Below are 22232 nucleotides of genomic sequence, written 5' to 3'. Positions count from 1 at the left end.
GCCCTTAGTGAGACAGCTACCATCCAGCATGCTGCCTTTGCTGTCTGCTGCATTTAGATGAACTTAGACTGTTTACAGAAGAGCAAAGACTGCTGGTCAGAGTAGGGCATTGTGTCTAACTGCATTACTGAAACAGGCATTGTGTGGAGGGAAACAGAACATATATTATCTCATAGTTGCATCATGTGTTGGTCATTGTCAAAAGCAGACCACTGGACCATCTGGATTTGAAGGAGATTGCACAGGGCCATACCAGAAATCAGTTTTGTATGCAGTGTATGTGTGTTGCTGGTCTCTTTGATGGAAAAAAGGAGTAATACCAAAAGGGTTGTTTCCTGAATATCCACCAGAGGTTGCTTTCAGCTGTGGTTCACAGCAGACCTTGTTGTCTGATTTCTCCTATGTGTCTAGCATTTTAATACTGGAAGGGACTATGTGGCCATCAAGTCCAGCCTCCAGTATGTCACAGGCAGCCCACAGCAGGCTGCCTGCAGAGCTTCTGTTCACTCATAATGTCTCCATTGAAGGAAAGCATATAGCTTTTAGGGATAGCTAGCCTCAATTTAGGAAAGGGCTTTGTGTAATAGAAAATCCATTACAGCTGCAGGAAAGTGTTCATCACCATCTCTGTTAAAAACCTTCACCTTGTGTCTGCTCTTCATCTGTTCTGCTTTTAGTCACTGGGGTTTCTTCTGCTTTTCTGCCAAATGAAAGAGCTGTCTCTGATCAGAAATTATCTACTCATGCAGGCACTTACAGCTGCAAGGTAGTCAGCTTCCCTGTGGACCAGTCCTAGCAATTGCCATAAAAGGAACTTCTGCTGGGTCAGGGTTGCTGAAACTTTACCATGGGATATCTAAGAAACATGCCTGGGCAGGTGCTTCTGCCTGCACACTTAATCTGTCAGTATCCCATTGCTGCTGGAGCAACTCATGGTTTTTTTCTCTTTCAGCTTTTGTCACTTCGGTTCCTTAGCTTAGGTTTGCACCACATTTGTCACCTTGTCCCCATTGGGTATGGTCTGGCTGACATTCTCCTGGCACTTGTACAGTGACCTTGCAGAAGACTAGCATTTGAGTGGGAGATGCAGAACACCTGATGCCTACAACTACTTAGGCACTAGATATGTGACATTATGTTTCTGAAGTGCCAGCCCACCCAGGTTCACCCTGGTTCATCTGGCTATAGACTCACTTTCTTTCATTCACAAAAGAAGAGCACATAAAATGGGCACTTTTCAGCTCCCTGTAGAGATTTCTATAAGAAAGACAGGGACAAATTTTTTAGCAGGGCCTGTAGGCATAGGACAAGGGGTAATGCTTTTAAACTAAAAGAGGAGAGATTCAAGCTAGATGTGAGGAAGAAATTTTTTACAATGAGGGTGATGAAACACTGGCACAGCTTGCCCAGAAAAGTGGTAGATGCCCCATCCCTGGAAACATTCAAGGCCAGGCTGGACGGGGCTCTGAGCAACATGATCTGGCCGAAGATGTCCCTGCTCATTGCAGGGAAGTTGGACTAGATGACCTTTGAAGGTCCCTTCCAACCCAACGTATTCTATGATTATGATTTCTCATTTCTTGCTTTCAAGTTCATGTGACAGCGATGGAGGCTGTGACATAGTTGGTGAATAGAGATTCCCCTGGTGCTTGTAAGGAGAACATCTGATAGCCAGTCCTGTGCACGCAGTAGGAAAGAAAAAGATGCTGACTTTGAGTTGCCTTCTGAGGTGGCTTCGCCAAGCATTGGTGACAACAAGGCAGCTGCAGTCCCAACCTGTCACTTGCAGAGATAACACCCTGACACTAAGCTCTGCTCCCACTTCTCTCCTGTTTGATTTTGGTGTAGACATAGGGGTTTGGGTTTCTCAGCTTTGCCTCGGGGTGCTGCTAAACAGGGGGTTAGTGTCCTGGTGATACTTTCAGCAGAGAAGGGAGGGAGATATGCAATGGCCATAGTCCCAATCCTGAAGTCCTCCTGAAGGATGCCACTGGCTTGTGTGAACACTGCAGGAGGGCAGGGTAACTCCTGTGGTCCCATCACTGTGGTGCCTCAGCAGAGCAGAAAAGGTGCATGGGCCCTGATGAATAGGGTACAAGTGCCCACAGAGCTAGCCCTGACTAGAGACCTCTGTATGCTAGAGACCCCAGGGTAGGTTATCAGAAGCCTTCCACCATGAGTGCTGGAGGCCTATGTTGATGTTGCGGAATTGCCCTTGCATAACTGGGAGGAGTTTTATGGGCAGATGATCACAACCTTGGCCCATGGCAGGGGAGAAATAGTGATATCATTAACCAGCACTTCTACATTTCTCTCTCCCTTGCTATTCCAGAGCGATTACTCAAGTGACACTGAAAGTGAAGACAATTTCCTGATGATGCCACCAAGAGATCATCTCGGCCTCACTGTGTTCTCCATGCTCTGCTGCTTCTGGCCATTGGGAATTGCTGCCTTTTACCTGTCTCATGAGGTAATCGTAAAACATCTCCTGCTAATTCAGAGCTTTGCATCCATGGAGTAGCCATCACCCCACACTATAAAGGAAAGTTCACCAAGACACAAATGTGGGCAAGACACTCTCCAGGGTAGTGGGAGGTGGTTAAACAGGGTAGTGTGTTCCCCACCTCGAAATGTTTTTGTGGTAGTGGTCGTTGTCTTGTGACATACTTTGCTGAGGGAGGAATCTACAAAATATCTTAGGATTTATCTGGCAATGGTCAAGTTCCACATCAGGTTATACAATGTCCAGCTAGCAATTTTCTGTAGCCATGAGTTCTGAATGGAAAACACGTTTGCTACCTCAAACATTTGGATTTCCTGTTGGGATAACTGATCTATTGGTTCCTAAGCTGATCATCTGTGAAAGCAGACCAGTTAATATCCTTCCAGGAGCAGAAAAATAATTTCTGTTCCACCAAAGTGAATTTGTTTTCCATGAACCATTTCCTTTTCCCCTGAAAAAATTGCTTAGTCTGTTCTTCTTGTCCAATTTTAATACAAAGATATTTTTTACCAGATAAGCGACAGTGTTTTGGATTGCTGGTTTCCAGCCTGTGCCAAACAATCACCTCATGCTTCATCATTTGTTTCAACAAGTAGGTCTTTGTAAGTGCCTGCAGAGTAATTATTGAGTTTCCCAGCATGGCAGATAATGTAACATGACAGACAAAGAGTCACACTGAAAGTCTCATCTTTGACTGCAAGGAAACAGTTGCTTATATTTCTTTCTACTGGTGGTAGCAGTACGAATTGCAAGCTACTGTCTGTACTCCACAGCACCAAAATCATTCACCCTCTCCCCTGCCTCCTCTAAACATCTACCAGTGCTAGGTATTTGTCAAGCCAGAGCAGGCACTTCAGATCTGAAGAATCCTTGTCTTCAATGTCAAAGAAGGAGACATAGCACTACTATTTTTTGCTTTACATGAAGTGTCTGTCATTGAACTTGAAGGCATCTGGGACAATTAAAGTTTGTCCAGTGGAAAATAACAAGTTTCCTTGTTTGAGTGTTATTGATTTAGCAAGTTTGGGTCAAGAGATTTGCCTGATGACAATGACAGCAGAAAGTAAAACACTGGGTAGGATCCACACGTGCTTTAGCATCCTGCCATTTCCCCCTTCAGGCAGAGCTGTTCATTAGCAGTTTTAATGGTCATATCTCTTCACATACATGAACTAAGCAGGATTTTTCACCAATGCTGCAGCCAAGGAAGGGTTGAGAGTTTGTTACCAGTGGCAATGTGTTAGCTCTGTGCTGGAGAAAATAGTGCATTCATTAATTTCCTGCAGTAACATCGCTTCAGGAGGCCTGGGGGTTGCAAGCCAGTTTTCTCTAAGAAATGAAAGCACAGCACAGTCCAATAAATATAAAACAAACAGCATAATTAAGTACTAAAAACCAGTAAGGCTGAGAAGTTAAATGTGCTGAGAGCCAGTATATGAAGGACGTGGCATCCACATGAGCTGTGAACTGATCCCATAAGAACCTACCACCTCAATAGGAGCTTTAGGAAGGTGGAAAAGGTCACATGAAGGCAGTGAAAGATGATGATATTGTGCTGAAGGATTTAGGCCCTGGAGAATGGAGACCTGAGTGTTGGTTTTGTTTAACATAATGATGGGGAACTGCTGGATGTGACTACCTAAAACCAGGAGCTGCCAGCAAGAAAGGTCAGGCAGGTGTTTTTGTTTTATTATGTTGAAAGGCGGTAAATTAATCTTTGTTAATTGACCCTTTGGATTCACTAAGGCAAGTTGTGGCTAAACCCAGCCAGAAGAAAGACTGTCTGAGGAATTTTGACTTCTGCTTTTGTATTTGCACCGGAAGTAGAATTCTTTTTCTTCTTTCCTCACTAAAAGAAATGTAATAATAATGCCACCCCTGCATGATACTTTCCTCCCATTTCTCCGCATAGCTCTCTCGAACAGCTGAATCAGCTGAGAACTCCTTTCCCCATATTTCTCACAGGAAGATATTCAAGTCTCTGGTCGTCCCAGTCCAACACAGGCATGTCAGTCTGTCTGTTCCCTGAGTTCCCAGGCAGGTACCGTTGCTGCCTGCCTTCTTCTCCAGAAGGTTCATCACCTGCCTTCACTGAAAGTGGCACTTCTTCAAAACCCCATGTCCAACAAATTGGCACATTCTGGTGGAAAAATTAAGCTCAAATTAAGGCCAAAACCTTCTGTGACTAAGAACTGACTAAAATAGGTGCTATAAACCACTGAAAACCTGCACCTAAGCTAATATCAACAGTGGTATCAACTCATACTTTGGAGCATAAACCATTCAGAATGATGTTTTATATAAGAGATAGTAAAACATTATGTCCTACTAGCATGTGATATCTATTTTTATACGCCTTTTAGTTTAAACTCCTGAAAAACGTTTGAGATGTCTTGTTAATATTCCCTGTCCTTTGTCAAAAGTCAGAACTATAACTAAAGATCAAAACTTGACACTTGCATTCAAACCTTCTTTTTCAGTTGCCTGAGTTATTGAAAATTTCATGTTTTCAAAAATCTCCTGGGTAGTTATACTAAAAAGGCCCAGTCCGGTAAAAATTGTAACACATAGGAACTTAAAGGCAGGGGATGGATTAATTGTGCTGGAATTTAGCACTTGTGGTGAACATTTTTTAAAAAACTCGTTTCCTGTAAGCAGGCAATGCATTTACAGATGAAGGCCTGATTTGCAAAAGATATACTTACAACACAGCTCATTCCGAAGGGATGGGTGCTCTCAGTTTATTCCTGTAGCACCTGGCAGTACATTTACGCTGTATATGTCCATGTGATGGCGCAAAAGAATTATACAAAGATCAATGTTGCAAGTTTTCAGAGATGCTCTTTACAAATAGATTAGTTTTCCCTGTGGTCCATAAAAACAATGTGCTTCCTTGCAGGGGCTGTTTCTGCTGTGTATGGGACTTAGTTTTTCCACCAAGGCTCTTGCCGATGTGCTGCTGATTCAGGGCTTCTTGTAGGCCACCTGTATCAAGCAATGCAGCTGAGCAGAATCTGCCTGGATGGTGGAAATGACAATGTACATCACATTTAGTTAAACTAGGAGGGAGGAGCAGTGGATTTAGAAATGCGCTTTTTGAAAGCAAAAGGAGTTATTTTCCATTGAGATATCCGATTTTCATTAATAAGGCATCACCGGGTGATCTTCTTGTCCCAAGCAACACTCAGAGTTGGTGGTTTTCATCTTCTCTCAGTAAAACAGCTCGAGGCTATCACTGTGTATCACTTGCTCATTTACTTGCTTCTATTTTAATCTGTGTTTTTCTTCACACAAGACACATGCACTACTCGTGGCTGCCCAGTCCTCCTCTCTCTGTCAGGTACCAGTAAGTTACTGTCAGGACTGGGACATTTTCTTTCCCATGTATCTGATCTTTCATCACAGAATCATAGAATAGTTTGGGTTGGAAGGGTCCTTCAAAGATCGTCTAGGCCAAACCCCTACAATGAGCAGGGACATCTTCAACCAGATCAGGTTGCTCAGAGCCCCGTGCAGCCCAACCTTCAATGTCTCCAGGGATAGGGCAGCTACCACCTCTCTGGGCAACCTGGGCCAGTGTTTCACCACCCTCATTGTAAAAATTTCTTTCTTCTATCTAATCTCAATCTACCCTTTTTCAGTTTAAAGCCATTATCCCTTGTCCTATCACAACAGGCCATGCTAAAAAGTCTGTCCCCATCCTTTTTATAGTCCCCTTTATAAGTACTGAAAGGCCACAATAAGGTTTCCCTGGAGCCTTCTCTTCTGCAGGCTGAACAACCCCAACCCTCTCAACCTTTCATCAGAGGTGTTCCATTCCTCTGATCATTTTTGTGGCCCTCTTCTGGACTGTCTCCAACATGTCCATGTCTTTCCTGTACTGAGGGCTTCAGGGATGGACACAGTACTACAGGTGGGGCCTCACCAGAGCAGAATGCTTGCTTCTTCAGACTGTGAGATGTGGCTCCCATTGCCACATGGCATGCGGTGCCCTCCTGGTCACACTGGCCTCACGCTAAATGGTATCCGGATCGCCCTTTCGCCTGAACTGTCATAGCTGAGCTACAGCATGTACATGTGTACATGCACACATGAGCCATTCAGGTGACCTGTCCAGAGGCCACTACTTTAGGGTCACCTCTCAGGAGGTGTAATGTCTCAGAGTACCTGATTTTTAACAGTAGACAGTGCTTATCGGCTAATTTTCCACTTGTCTACAAACTGGTTATATGAGTTTTTATGCTTGCAATGTTTTGGTTTATCTGCTTCCTTAGCTGAGTCTGAATGGCTCAGAGAGATTTTTGTGCATTTTTCAGGGAAACCTTTGCAGAGGAACATGTAGATTTCCTATGCCTTTCACCATAAAACTGTTCCCCACAAACAGTGTCTGATTAAAAAAAACCCTCATTATGTTTATTTTTTCATCAATCTCCATCCTCTGGAGTCATGCAGGTACCTCAGCTTAATTTTTATAGAAGTTTTTAGCTTTCTAGATTGCAGGGAAATCTGAAGCTTTGTAAGCCAGAGAAAGAAATTTTTAAAAAATCTTTTTGTCTTCTCAAATTTACCATTAAACCTATAAGATGATTTGTTGTGGCCTGTCAGGATTTCTGCTTGGTGGGGTTTGACAATCCTGCAAGATCTTTTTGTCTGAATCTTCTTTTTCTCTCTGCATTTATTTTTATGAAAGAGAGCAATACAATGGCACACATTTCTTTCCCTCTGTAAAAATAAATTCATTATCAGAAAGACTGTGCTGGTGTGAATGAGCTTCACTTTGTACCTGCTGTCTTGTGACATGTGTTGCCAGCAGGACTAGGGAAGTGATCGTCCCCCTGTTCTTGGCACTGGTGAGGCTGCACCTCGAATAATGTGTTTAGCGTTGGGCCCCACACTACAAGAAAGACATTAAGGTGCTGGAGCGAGTTCAGAGAAGGGCAATGAAGTGGGTGAAGTGTCTGGAGCACAAGCCTTATGAGGAGCAGCTGAGGGAACTGGGGCTGTTTAGCCTGGAGAAAAGCCTGAGGGGAGACCTTATCACTGTCTACAACTACCTGAAAGGAGGTTGTAGCATAGAGGGTGTTGGTCTCTTCTCCCAAGTAGCAAGGGACAGAACAAGAGGAAATGGCCTCAAGTTGCACCAGAAGAGGTTTAGATTGGATATTAGGAATTTTTTTTTGCAGAAAAGTTTGTCAGGCATTGGAACAGGCTGCCCAGGAAAGTCCACAGGCAGCCCACCGTCCCTGTTAAAAAGATGCATAGATGAGGTTCTTAGGGACATGATTTAGAGGTGGACTTGACAGTGTTTTTTTGTTAACAGTTGGGCTCTCTGGTCTTAATGGTCTTTTCCAACCAAAATGATTCTATAATTCTATGTGGAGCCCTTCACCCCTGGTAAATCCCCACCAAAGCATCCAGCTGTGCCAGAGAGAAACAAGAGTATGTACAACACCTCTCTATCCAGCTTCCATGCAACCTCCATCAGGCTGGCATAGACAAACACCTGAAAAATCGCACTGGACACTTCTCGGCATGCTTAGGTTCTCAAATAGCCTTCAAACCCACTTTCCTCCCCAGCAGCATGTGCAACCTGCCAGGCAGCAGACTGCAATCCAGGCATACAAGAGCAATCACTTCCCATCTGCTGCACTTACCCCGCACCATAATTACCTCCCTCACATGGTGATCAAGGGATGCACAGCTCTGTAATTATTTTCCCAGCCCACGGATTGCTTGAGCAGGCATAGCTCCACATGCCATCACCTGGATTATCTTTAAAGAAAGGTAGAGACTGCACACTGGGTAAAAAGATTTTTTACAGTTTTCATACAAACTTGAGGCATACATCATCAGGCAAAGGAGCAGCTTGTCTTTCTTCATAATAACTTCTGAACCATTTTTTTTTTAACTTTCTATTCAGTTTTTGGAGATAGAGGCTTTGAAAAAAATGGTTTTTGACACCTTTCAGTGGTCACTGGTGTAAAGGGTGATAATGTTTGTACCTCTACTGGGAGGGAGAAGACAGTATGAACTTAAACCTTTACTGGAGAACAGAGATTAGGTGCTCAGCACACATGAATGTATTCCACTGTCTTGCTGAGGTGGCCATGGGCTAATGGTATGGCTGCTGTTCTTGCATGAGAGCCCCGGCCCTGGGAGGTCCACCACTCACCGAGCTGTGTCCCAGTTGCAAGGTGAATGGCAGACACTGTAACTTATGGGTTCCTCTGAGCCTGTTTCAGTCTCAATAGCTGATAAATACAGATTCTGTTTAGCTAATATTTATTATTTCTTGACATGCCAACTCTTCAGCTGGTAGAAGTCACCCCCTATCCACTCACTTCATGTGGAAGATCTGTCTTTGCCAACTCTGTCCTATCGAGGAGGGGGCTAAGCCAGGTACTCACCCAGGGGGTCAGGTTGCCTGACCAATGCTAGGACAGCCCATGCTTACATGGCTTTACCTCTAGGTTCCTATGGACTATAGACTCATTGATGGCTTTTACCCCTTGTCTACCTTGTACACTCAGGGTTTTGTATGTCACAGGCATCTTGCCCTTGACAGGTCTGTGTACATGACCGATACTAACCTGGAGGTGGGTCTGTCCCTGGGAGAAGGAGCAGTGCTGTGCACTCTGGTCTCCCTGGGCTGAGCAGCACCAGTTGGTGCATGAGCAACAGACACAAGCCCAGTAAACTGCTGACCATGCATGTTCATTAGACACAGAGGTAGAAGCTGCTAGAGCAAAATATGTCATGCCAGATCCAGGGGTGAAGCTGCTGCCACTCCATGCCTGCAGGTCCAACCAGCAACAAGGCTGAAGATGCACTCCGGACAGGGTGTTGTGATTTAACCCAAGATGGCAATGCAACCATGATAGCTGCTCACTCACCTTTCCCCCAATAGGGGAGAGAAACAAAAGGGAAGGGAGAAACTCGGATTGAGATAAGCGCAGTTTAATAAAATAACAACATATTAATATGCTACTAGTAAATATACATATAAAATAGAAATAGAATGTAAAATAAAAGATACTCAATGCAATACCTCATGAACTCTGTCCACACTGAGCAGCCAGCCCCAGGAAACACCACCTGGTCCCAAATAGTTGATCCCAGAGAGAGAAAAAAGGAAAAAGGCAGAAAGGCCCAAAGGCCTCTGCAAAATGGCAAAAGGCCAAACTAAACGTCCTGAACTGAACTCCCACAGCTCTGACAAAAAGAGTGAAGAATAACAGGAGAAAGAGCAAGAGCGCCCAAGACAGAGACTAGAAGATCCCGACTCTCCTTAAATATGGTGATGCTAATAGGATGGAATACTCTCATTGATCAGTCTGGATGTCAGTCAAGCTCTGCCCCATCCATGTCCCACTTCCTTGATGCCTCACACCTGTGGGCAGAGTGCTCAGAGTGTCCTTGGCACTCAGACCAGAGCAATTAAAAACATTAACTCTGTGCTGGGGTGTTATCTCCTGTTCTCAAATTAAGTCCAAATAATGACTGTGCTAGCTATGAAAAAGAAAGCTTTCTAACTGCATGAAGAAAATTAACTCATTTTCAGTCGAACCAGCACACAGGCATGCACACACAGAGCACAGGTATACACCGTGTACACCATGTATTTACATATATACAGGCTGGCCACACTGATCATAGAAAGACACTCAGAGCCCTCAAACACAGACACCACCACCAACCTCATCCTGCTTCTCTGTCTGTCTGAGCAGGATGGAGGTCCACTAGTGAGAATATATATCTATAGATAGATAGATAGATAGATAGATATACACACACACATATATACACACATCTGTGCAACGTGGATCCATCCAGTACCTGGGCTCAGGTACCCAGTCTGCCCACTAGTCAGACTGAGGATCCCTCAGCCTTTCTAGGGAAGAATACAGGGCATCAAGGAGCAGGAAATATGACGTGTTGTATGGGGAAACTGAGAGTGGGAGAGAGACTGTGATGAGCAGAGTTAATTTGGGAGCATAGCATGAGATGTGATAGCTTGGGTAGTGCCAACTTATTTCTCCAGGTAGGTCTTGTTTGAATAAAGGCGGGTTAAGAGAATTCCCCTGTTAAGAAGGATTAAATGTAGGACTGCATGGATACTGCAAGTGGCTTTCTCTGCCTACTGTGACTTACAAGTGGGCATGTTCACTGGGCAAGCAGCTGCAGGCACTAAATTGTTTGGTGTGATAATCTCTGTCCTAACTAGACAGTTTTGTGGGGCACTGGAGCTCTCCCTTGACACCAAGTATCTCTGCAGGCTCAGAGTGAAATGCAAAGCCTCAGGGATAATGGCCCCATCAAGCAGAGCAGATGTGTAGTCATTATCACTTAAAAGAATGAATCTTACCAACAAATGCTAACCTAAAGATATGTAAATCCTCTCAGTTTTGGTCAGTCTGTTCCTCTAACAAATGTAAGAGTAACTTGCAAAATGCTTTATCACAAACTACAAAGAATATCATCCTTGCAGTGCGGGACTCTCTGGAGCCAGCACAATTAGTTGAGTCTTGTTTTAGCATGTATCTCAAAACTGTTAGATACAGTGTCCTTTAGCTGAACTTTGCTCATTATACACTCATTATAATACTAAAATACACACTCCTAGGACGGGAGACCCAGTCCCAGCCCGGGACCCTTCCTCACCATAGTGGTAAAATGATTATGTAAACAATGTGCAAATGTGCAACCAATTGGGTCTTAGGACTTGCCATGAGGGTGTGAATGTAGCAATAAGGTTTTGTATATAATGGCTGGTACTTTTCTTTCTGGTGTACTGGCTTTATTCCGGCATCCAGACTTGCACAACCCTGTAATAAACAATATCTCATCTCTGTGTGCTACAATTTGTTTTTTTTGCACACTGGGTGACAGAACCCTGTTTTTGGGACAACAAGGGCATGGCCTGGGCACATACAAGGCTGTAATCACAAGAGCTGGTCTGCAGAAGGTTGCTGTTGCCTGCCTGTCCACACTCATCCTGTTGCTTCCTTCAGGAGGATGACAGAGGATAGTAGTGAATACTGAACAGCATGGCCTATGCCAACATAAAATTACATGGCTGCTATTCTCAGCTGTGATACAGAGAGAAACTACTTGCTGAGATAGCCAGGAACATGTGTCACTGTGTGAGAGTGCTGGGTCTCTTGTTCTTGGAAGAACATTTGGGAAGAATATAAGGCTGTTGTCAGAGGATGTAGGGAGGCAACTAGGAAAGCTAAGGCCTCCTTAGAATTAAACCTTGCGAGAGGGGTCAAGGACAACAGAAAGAGCTTCTTCAAATATATGGCAGATAAAACTAACACCAGAGGCAATGTAGGCCCACTGATGAATGAGGCTGGTGCCCTGGTGACAGAAGATACAGAGAAGGCAGAGTTACTGAATGCCTTCTTTGTCTCTGTCTACTCTGCCGGAGGCTGTCCTGAGGAGCCCCGTACCCCTGAGGCCCCAGAGGAAGTCAGGACAATGGAGGAGTTTGCCTTAGTTGATGAGGACTGGGTTGGGGAGCAATTAGGCAATCTGGACATCCATAAATCCATGGGTCCAGATGGGATGCACCTGCAAGTGCTGATGGAGCTGGCTGAGGTCATTGATAGGCCACTCTCCATCATCTTTGCCAAGTCTGGGGAAACAGGAGAGGTGCCTGAGGACTGGAGGAAAGCAAATGTCACTCCAGTCTTCAAAAAGGGCAAGAAGGAGGACCCGGGTAACTATAAACCGGTCAGCCTCACCTCCATCTCTGGGAAAGTAATGGAACAACTTCTCCTTGGTGCCATCTCAAGGCATTTCAAGGATAAGAGGGTCATTAGGGGCAGTCAACATGGCTTCACCAAGGGTAAGTCATGCTTGACCAACCTCATAGCCTTTTATGAAGACATAAAAAGGTGGATAGATGGTGGCAGAGAGGTGAATGTGGTCTGCCTTGACTTCAGTAAAGCATTTGACACAGTCTCCCACAGCACCCTTGCTGCTGAACTGAGGAAGTGTGGTCTGGACAATCAAGTAGTGAGGTAGGCTGTGAACTGGCTGAAGGAAAGAAGTCAGAGAGTCGTGGTCAATGGGGCAGTCTAGTTGGAGGCCTGTATCTAGTGGAGTCCATCAAGGGTCAGTACTGGGACCAGTATTATTTAATATATTCATCAATGACTTGGATGAAAGAATAGAGCGTACTATCAGCAAGTTTGCTGATGACACCAAACTGGGAGGAGTGGCTGATGCGCCAGAAGGCTGTGCTGCCATCCAGCGAGACCTGGACAGGCTGGAGAGTTGGGCGGGGAAAAGTTTAATGCAATATAACAAGGCCAAGTGTACAGTCTTGCATCTGGGCAAGAACAACCCCAGGTCCCAGTATAGGTTGGGGAAGGACCTATTAGAGAGCAGTGTAGGGGAAAGGGACCTGGGGGTCCTGGTGGACAACAGGATGACCATGAGCCAGCACTGTGCCCTTGTGGCCAGGAAGGCCAATGGCATCCTGGGGTGTATAAGAAGGCAGGTGGTTAGTAGGTCGAGAGAGGTTCTCCTTCTCCTCTACTCTGCCCTGGTGAGACCACATCTGGAATATTGTGTCCAGTTCTGGGCCCCTCAGTTCAAGAAGGACAGGGAACTGCTGGAGAGAGTCCAGTGCAGAGCCACGAAGATGACTGAGGGAGTGGAGCATCTCCCTTATGAGGAAAGGCTGAGGGAGCTGGGTCTCTTTAGCTTGGAGGAGAGGAGACTGAGGGGTGACCTCATTTATGTTTATAAATATATGAAGGGTAAGTGCCACCAGGATGGAGCCAGGCTCTTCTCAGTGACAACCAATGATAATACAAGGGGCAATGGGTGCAAACTAGAACACAGGAGGTTCCACTTCAATATGAGCAGAAACTTCTTCTCAGTGAGGGTAACAGAACACTGGAACAGGCTGCCCAGGGAGGTTATGGAGTCCTCCTCTGGAGATGTTCAAAACCCACCTGGAGACATTCCTGCGTAACCTCATCTAGGTGTTTCTGCGCTGGCAGGGGGATTTGACTAGATGATCTTTTGAGGTCCCTTCCAATCCCTGACATTCTGTGATTCTGTGAAATGGATATCCCTGGGCCCTGGTTAGGGATTTGGGTGACATCCAGTGGCTTTGCAAAAAGCTCGTCACATGATTCTGTATATTCTGCTCCTTTCAGAGGAGGGGGAAAGCCTAGCCCTGGGCAGAGTGGCAGAGAATGTCTCATGGCCCTTTGATTCCTCAGGGTCTGCCTCAGACCATGACAGCTGCTCTGAAGTGGGGTTTATTAACTACCAGGATCTCTAATTCTCTGCTTCCCAAGCAGAAGCTGGCTCCCAGCCAGTGGTTTGAGTGTGGGCGGACTTTGCTCATACCAACTTTTCCCTTCAGGATACACATACCCTGAGAAGAGATATGTTTGTGCACACAAGAAAATGGCCATTTAGAGTGTGTTGTGTGTCAACAGCTGCTGATTTCAGTGAGCTGTGGGTCAGGGAACTTTGTAAGTGTCTTGTATAATTTCCTCTTCATTCATCTTTGTCCTTTTGATCTTGTGGTCACATTTCCAAGTCACGAACTACAGCTACAAAACAGGATTAGATTAATGAATGGCCTCATTGCTTTTGCCCTTAGGCTAATTTTAAATAATTGTAAAGGTAGCTCGCAAATAACATTCTCTGGAGACTTTCATTCATTAGGCACGTGTTTAATTACAAGGAAGCTTGGGGACAGAAGAGAGACCAACTCAGAATGTTTGAGGAGATGAGGGTCCTCTTTTATTAGCAAGAACACCCTGTACAATGGCAAACTTTGTACGTTAATTGTTCTGTGCCAGACATTTATGCCTCACACACTACACTGAGCCAGCCAGAGCCCAGAGACGTATCAATATAGTCATGCTCCAAAGTTATAAAGCATTATTCCCTCCTGGCATCCTCTTTTTGTCCTGTTGTTACTTTTTGTTGCTACTCTATTGGCTCATTATTTCACAGGCCTACGAGACAGTAAGGATTGTCTCAGTGCATGATATTGCACCTTCAGCAGCTTATTTGCACGCTTGCCACTAAGTTTGGTGTGTCTGTAGTATTCACAAAATCACTCAGAGGCCTGTCTGGTGAATGCATCTGAAGAGCATGGTAATAAATCTTCCACAGCAATTGATCAGGGGGTTCAGGCCCCCTGACATTTAGGCGACTCTCACTAAGTTTAAACAACTTTTCAGTCTTAGAAAGTGGGTATTTTTGTGTTTTTGAGCTTAGATAGTGAGGATGCATTTTGTTAGCAGGGACATGGAGGGAATTTTGTTAGCAATCATCACATGTGCCAGCTAAATACTTGATCTTTCACTTCTGCGAAGGTGGAGTGTCCAAGGTGGATTACAGTCCAGGAGAGGACACAGAAGGAGCATGCTCCCAATCCAAGGGTGAAAACAGGGCACATGATTTTGCACCTCCCTGCTAGGTTGCCCTGCTGAAGGAAGCATGAGATGAGACTCTTTGCAGATGTGGGAATGGAGCATGGTCCCCTTGTTCTTGCCATCCCAACATCTACTTCAGTTGTCAGAAAACTCAAAAAGCTTTGGATGCTTCTTCAATGGCTGCTGCAGAACTCTGGTGGTGTGATGAAGCTCTTCACATCCAAGGTAGTAAATGATCTCCCTTGAATTCTCCTGTGGCAAGGAGGACGAAGTGTGTGTCTAGAGCAGTTCTTTGGGTGCCATTTATATAATAGACCTTTTCTTTTGTCTCACGTTGTGACAGCACCCTTTTCCAAAACAAAAACAAATGAAAGGAAGAACTCACATCTGATGTTTAATGTATGCAGCAGTAAATGAATGGATGTTTTCAACAGCAAACACTTGAGGTTAAACTTTTATCAGTCTGCAGAATACCCAGGTTTTTTTTTTTCTTCTCAGAGATCAATATCATATACCAGAGACCCAGGGCTATATTCTAAGATTGAATATGCAGCTTGCTATCCCTCACCAGTTGTTCTGGCTAGGGCTACTGAATTACTACTTTGTTTGGATGCACAGTAAAGTGAATTGATCACTTCTGATTACAGTCTACATATCCCTTTTAAATGGGCTGCAGAAAAACACTTTGAAGTGAAGACTTGAGTTTACTGAGGTTGGCATCCAAAGATCCTTGCCAGACAATTGGAACTCCTCATTGAATTGATTGACTTCCCAGCAGTGAAAATAAATACAGTTTTTATATATTTATTTTGGGATGAACTACAAGAACCAGCTAAAAAGGAGGGGACTATGACATACCTGCAGTTGTGCAATTTCTATCTAAAACTGGGCACTGCATTTTCACTAGTAACAAATATGCTCTGCAGCCTAAAATAAATACTGGATTATCCATTATATCAAAATAGATGAGTCTTAGGACTCACTGCATGGTAGAACCTGGGAAAGGAAGGCAATTGTTGTATAAACTGATACAGTATCTGAGACAAGAAGGGAGAAGACTCTCCGTTTTCAGCTGTTGTTCCTGAGCATCCCAGTGGCTATGTGCTGAGGTTTTCCCACATGGCAAATGGTCACTACAGCTGTCCCAGCAATGAGCTTACAGACCTTCCTGCTGAGAGCAAGGGTTTCTTCAAGTGAAAACTAAAACATATAAGGAAGTCATGTAATGGGGTCCTGGAAGGCAACATAGAAAAAAACAGTTTTCTGTTATTAGCGGCAGTGTCCAGGGAGACCTCTGTAAAGTTAAGTTCTGTACCAGCCAAAACGCTAGAAAGCCAACAAGACCAGCAAGAAATAAACCTGTCCCATGAAAGCAGATTGCACTCTGTTCCCATGACAAAATACTGAGTCCAGCAGGAACAACTTCCCTGAGGCAGTCACTAGAAATTCAGGCTGCATTCAGATATACAGGCACTCTCCCCCTTCAATGACTCTGGTGTCCACCTGTAATGATCTTCACCTTAACTCTTACCAATCTCTGTGGTACCCTGTTTCCAGCCATTGTTTCAACCTAAAATGTTTGAAATCTTTCTTTAAGAAGTAAAAGATTAGTTGATCATCTAATATTATTGCATTGCTTGCAAACACCATTTACTACTCTAAACAATAGCATTTGCTGGATGCTTTGCCTCCACTTGTATCCATAGAGGTAGGCAGGACATTAAAATGCATCTATCAAGACACATGATCTTAATGTACTGTTGGAAATAAAACTAATGCAGTATTTTATGTGCTGGGGGGGAAAACATAAACTTTTTCATATAATGAAAATCTTTCTTCTCCCTTCCCCCGTGCCACTTTAGTATTAAAATGCACTCATTATGGCACATGATGCGCAATGAGTTATGAATGACATTCCCACATCTTGGCATTGCTTGTATTATTTCCAAGAAGTGTGAAAGAGTCATGGTTGCTTGGGTGAATACAAGTCCACGCATGTTCACAGAGGGACACAGCTTCCTCCAAGACGGTGAGGGAGGCCAGGGATAAAAGAGGAGAGGTCACAGCATTGAGCAGGAGAGATGGAATTGGCAATCCCTCCTCAGTCACATTCCTCATCTTGCCTTCCTTGGAGTGAATAGATTGCCATCATGAACTCCAGGAGAAACTATGCAATTCAAGCCAGCTGTTAGCCAGAATTCCCAGGTGGCCAATGGATGTTAACATCCATCCCAGCATCATGAGGTGTATTGCCATGAGTGGCCTTTCCTCGCAACTACTGTCTCTGGCAAGAGGTGTAGAAATGTGATGGTGGGAGCAGGAAAGACCAAATCTTTTCTTCTCAGGTCTGTTCAGGCAGCCATCTCTGGCTATGATTTGGACTTCCTGTTGCTCAGTCATCTGATGGGGGATCTCTGGAAGGCATCATGTCCTCTCTTCATAATGGGGACCAAAAGCTGGTGGAGAATTCCCTGTCCGTGCGTGGTCCAGAGCCCAGTAGTTGCTCATAGCACTTCCCTGTAGCAAGGACATGCTACAAAAACCAAAGGTGGTCTTTGGGCTGGAATATGGTGTCCAGAGACATGCAGGCCTCTGAACTAATTTAAATAGTAATTGTCCCAGCCTGGGTTTTCTGGATTTCATTCAAGACACCACACTTAGTAATTGTGCTGAATGTGTCCTCATTGCTTGACCTTGTTGCACAGATGGCATTGTTCTAGACAGGTTTCTACAGACTACAACTAATTAAGGAATTAATTAGGAGCTTGGTCTTACACCAAAGCTATTCTAAAGCAATAAATTCAGTGACCTTATGGGACCTTGCCACAGAGCTGGTCCAAAGACTGTCCAAGTTGTCTTTGCTTAAGTTTCAGTGCATCCACCTAGTCTTAGTTTGAACCACATCTGCGACAGGTCAACTCAGCTTAAGCTGGACTCACCCTGAACATCATCTGGGCCTTTCCTTATGTGTTTTCACAATGTCTCACTTATATTTAAAAGATTTTCTTCTTTCCTGGTGAAGACCATCTTGTCCTGTAACATTCAGTTACTTCCCTAAGTTGTGGTGAACACAAATTTCTTGTTTCCCAGGGCTTTCAGTATTTCCATGACAGTACTGAATATTTAAATCACATGGGCATTGGCTTTTATTCTTCTGTATCTCACTTTGTTCTGTCAACACTTTAGCATTTTCCCCCTGTCAACCTTTTTTCAACCTTTCAGATATTCTAAATGTGTCAATAGAAGTGATGCCTTATGCCTCCCCCCATTTCTAATAACTTTTCTGTTGAATATATAACAACAAAACCATAATACACACTTTATATATCTGCTGATTGGAAAACAGATCATCATAGATATTTCCAGCTCATGTATGCACTCTGGCTGGAAAAGGAATGAGGAGCCTCAGTTCCCCTTCATTTCTTTGTTAACAGCAAGGAACTTCAATTTATTTCAGGGTGTTGAATTCAGCCTGAGAAAGTGGTAACATTATTTGCCTGGTTTTTGCTCATGAACTGCAAGTGGATGTTCATGTTCTCCATACATTTCTCAAAGTTGCTTAGCAGAAATGTAGAAAACAGGGAAGAATGAAGTAGCATTTAAGCAAAATTCAAGGTAAGGTCCAGGAGCAACTCTTCATTGTGGCATGGGATGAGTGTCTTAGTTTAGGGTTCCTATATTCCTGTGTGAACATGAGACCAAACTCAGTCCTTGCTCCATATGTTCTATGTCTAAATGGGGCTTAACAGTGACTCCCCTTCACTGGGGTCTCAGGAGCAGAAAGGCCTTCATCTTGGGAAGGTTATAAAAGCATTCCTGCATCTCCTGATATTGCAGCCCTCTGCGGATGATGCTTTTATCTAGGATCCCTCGCATCCATAAGCACTGGGTACCCTGGACACCCCATGCTTGGGCAGATAACCACTTCTGGTATTCAAGAAGAAGCAGCTGAGTAAAACCAGTGAATTTCTGCAATGTTCATTATTACCGGAGATTCCTTATCTCATCAAGCAGTTTTTCCAACATGCTGAGAGGGGACATTGCTCCTCCTGATAGCAGAAACAAGCTGTGGTAGGAATACTGCAATAACAGCACTCTCTTGCTATTGGAAGTATCTGTACTCTCCTGAATTTATATGGTGATTTGACCTGTAATACATTTAATAATGGCACAGGTTTCAGTTGTGTTTCTTTTATATGTCAGTACATAAAGCAACAGTAAGTACATTTGAAGGCTGCCCATGACTCTGCTAGATTTGATATGGTAGTAGCTTGTGGCATAGCTTTGCCTCAAAAAGGGCCGAGCCTGAGTCTTGCTTCCTCTCCATTTGCAGATGATAAGAGGAAGGGCATGTACAGGTTGACTTTGGAAGGGGACCATGACTAAGACACTCTGGCCATGGTAGAGCCTCACTTTCCCTGTGTTACTGTCCTTGCAGTCAGGCTCTGAACACTTTGACGTTGCCCTGTCTCCCCCCTGGGTCCTATGATCCTTGAATTGGAGATTTCCCATTTTCTGTGGCCCAGGATAAATGAATGATTCAATCTTCAAAACCCATTAGGGATTAATTAGAAATAGAAGTTATACTGTTTTAATTAAAGCAGCACACTTCAGGCAGCCCATCCCTGTAATGCAGGTTTAGTATCAATCTCCTTTACCCCAGAAAACATCTCCCAGATAAAAGAGAATGTGTAGAAGGGAGTAATCTGTCCTGCAGGAAGCACAAATATACTGGCACACTCTGCTACAATTAGCTCAAAAGAGAAAACAGTGTCCTGCTGGGTGCAGTTATACCACTGCCAAGCTGTAGGTTGAACTTCTCTCTTGTGACATCCTGGATGCTGATGGGGTGATGGGTGAGAACTGTATAAATGGCAGTGCTGGAAGAGCTGGAATGGGGACACTGGAGTGTAGAGGTGTCAGAGAGGACATAAACCTGCCTTTAATGATGTGTTGCACACAGGAAGATTTTTTTTTCACGGAAAATGAGCAGAACAGCCCTGTGGAGCTGAAGCACCATGTGAGGAGCAGGCATGGCAGGGAACATCAATGGAAGTATGCTGCTTGCAGTGCTGAGACCAGTGCATGTGTAGATCGGATATTCAGAAAAATTTCTTCACAGAAAGGGTTGTCAGCCATTGGAACAGGTTGCACAGGAACATGGTTAAGTCACCCTCCCTGGAGGTGTTTAAAAAGACACCTAGATGAGGTTCTTAGGGACACAGTTTAGTGCCATTGTTAGGTTAATGGTTGGACTCAATGATCTTGAGGGTCTCTCGCAACCAAAATATTTCTATGATTTTATGCCATTTGGTGCCAGGGACCTTCCTGTTTATCTTTAAACCCCAGAGAAGCAGAGGAAGTCAGTGGGATTCTAGATGCTGAGTTATCCATCAGCATTGGAAAAGCAACCCTGTATTCATTAGCTACTTCATAGGCAAAAAGTGTCCAAAGCAAACCCACTGAAGGTCAGAGATATTTGTTCTCTCTGAGGACCTGGCCCATCAGAGAGGGCCCCATAGAAAAGAAAGAGGAAAGGATCAGTCAGTGGTGTGGTGTTTAACAGGGATTCAGGAAGGTTTCTGCATAGCAAAGTCAATCAAGGCATTCAAACGGGTCATTCATGAGAATGCAACGACCAAAAGTCCAAGCTAGTTCTTAAAAAAGTGAACACTGGGAAGGAAGATAAACAGCCATCTCCTCTGTACAGGGCAGGCCAGGCTTGCCAACGCAGGTGTCAGTGGTATCTTACATTTGTGGCTTTAGAAGTTAAAAACGTCACAATTTGGCAACAAAGATGTCTTTGTGGAAATGCAAGATGTCTTTGGAAAAAAAAAGAGTTAGGTGGTGGGAATCTGAACTGCTCTCAACGTTGCAGATCAGGCTTGCAGCTCCACTTGGAGCTGGGGAGGTTCTGTTTTGCTTTTGAAATAGGACGTGTGAATATTAAGTTGACTTGTTGCTTTCCATAACGTGATTTGGGGGAAACAGCTGCTTCCACTCATTTTGGGAAATCAGCCAGACCTAAACAATCTCTCAGTCAGCAATGTCATAGTGAAACCTGTTTCCTTGTATTCACTGGTTGTTTCAGAGCCCTATTATCACAAAAACTTTTTTCCTTCCCCTATGTAGCAGGTCCCTTGGGGATTTGAGGCTGTAATGTTCTTGTGGCCACTAAGGAAACAGCATGCTTGAAAATGATTTGACAAGGCCAAAATAATTTACCTCCTACCAAGTGTGACATATTTTGGCAATGGCTAATTAAGTTGCAAGGTTGCTGTCATAGCTCTGTGCAAAGGAAAATCACAACCTCTGTGAAATCTCTTTGGCAGAATGTACATCATCTGCCATCTCCAGTATGAGCACAGGGTGGTGACAGTATTGTCAGCATTAAATCACCCTTCCAGTATGTTTAGCTTCTCTTCTAATCTATCAGCCCATAACTCACCAACCTGGAGTCTTCACCATATGTGCTTGCATCTGTTAGCAAAGCAAGAAAGATCATTCTTCCTACCAATTGCTATGTTGAGGATCAAGGGTGAAATGTAGAAAGGCCACCATTTGTAAACCCTGACAAATCTGTGATCTGCTTATCCTATTAGGTGTGCTGTCTGAGGACATCTGATATAACAGTTGGGAGGATGTGTACTTTCACTGCTCCTGCAGGGATGTGGCTCTGTACCACTGCCTGGGTGTGATTACGTGATTAATCAGGAGAGAATTGAGACACTGAAGGCAGCGGTGCTACTACAAGTGGTGACAACCAGATACCATGCCTGGTATTTCTTTTACTAAACAGAGATGGAAATGTTGTCTAGTTCAGGTCTTTCTGGGGCATCCAGGTTAGGGATCCCAGAGCTTCTATTTTAGGGTGATCAGACAGAGCAAGGAATAATATCAATTAATATCAACACTGAGAATAATCTCAAATTGATACCACAAACATAGATAAATCTGAGGTAAAACTTTGGTAGGCTATATAATACCTTTTTTCCGCACAAATTTCCATTCATCCCGTGAAAACAGTTTCTAGGTTATCTTGCTTGCTCAGAGGCACCAAGGAGCAGCAAGATCAGGGCCACCTCACAAGAGAAGGGGAACAGGGAGCCTGGGGTTGATAGAGTGGCAGGGCAGTGTCCTCATCATCACAGGGAGCAGTCCCACAGAACCTCAGCACAGCTCTGCAGTAGAGCCTGTTGCTCCACTCCAAGCCCTGACAACAGATACCTACCCTTCTACCTTTGCAGAGACTAAAGAAATGATATTTGGAGCATGAGGTCCCCTGGAGACATGGTTCACTGATTTGGGAAGGCATT

At 44.2% G+C, this 22232-nt stretch overlaps 1 protein-coding gene across 1 annotated transcript in view; it reads left to right on the top strand.

Annotated features, from left to right (window-relative positions):
• The window catches only part of SYNDIG1 (synapse differentiation inducing 1), a 79900-nt gene that overhangs the window by 22755 nt on the left and 34913 nt on the right, over positions 1 to 22232 (top strand). The window contains exon 3 of the mRNA XM_082049010.1: positions 2333 to 2470. Coding sequence (XP_081905136.1) covers positions 2333 to 2470 — 138 coding nt within the window. The remainder of the gene's footprint in view (positions 1 to 2332; positions 2471 to 22232) is intronic.

The sequence above is a fragment of the Streptopelia decaocto genome (genome assembly GCF_964273445.1).
Source record: "Streptopelia decaocto genome assembly, chromosome: 3".
In the NCBI taxonomy this organism is placed as follows: domain Eukaryota; kingdom Metazoa; phylum Chordata; class Aves; order Columbiformes; family Columbidae; genus Streptopelia; species Streptopelia decaocto.
This window is presented reverse-complemented; position numbering and strand designations above follow the sequence as displayed.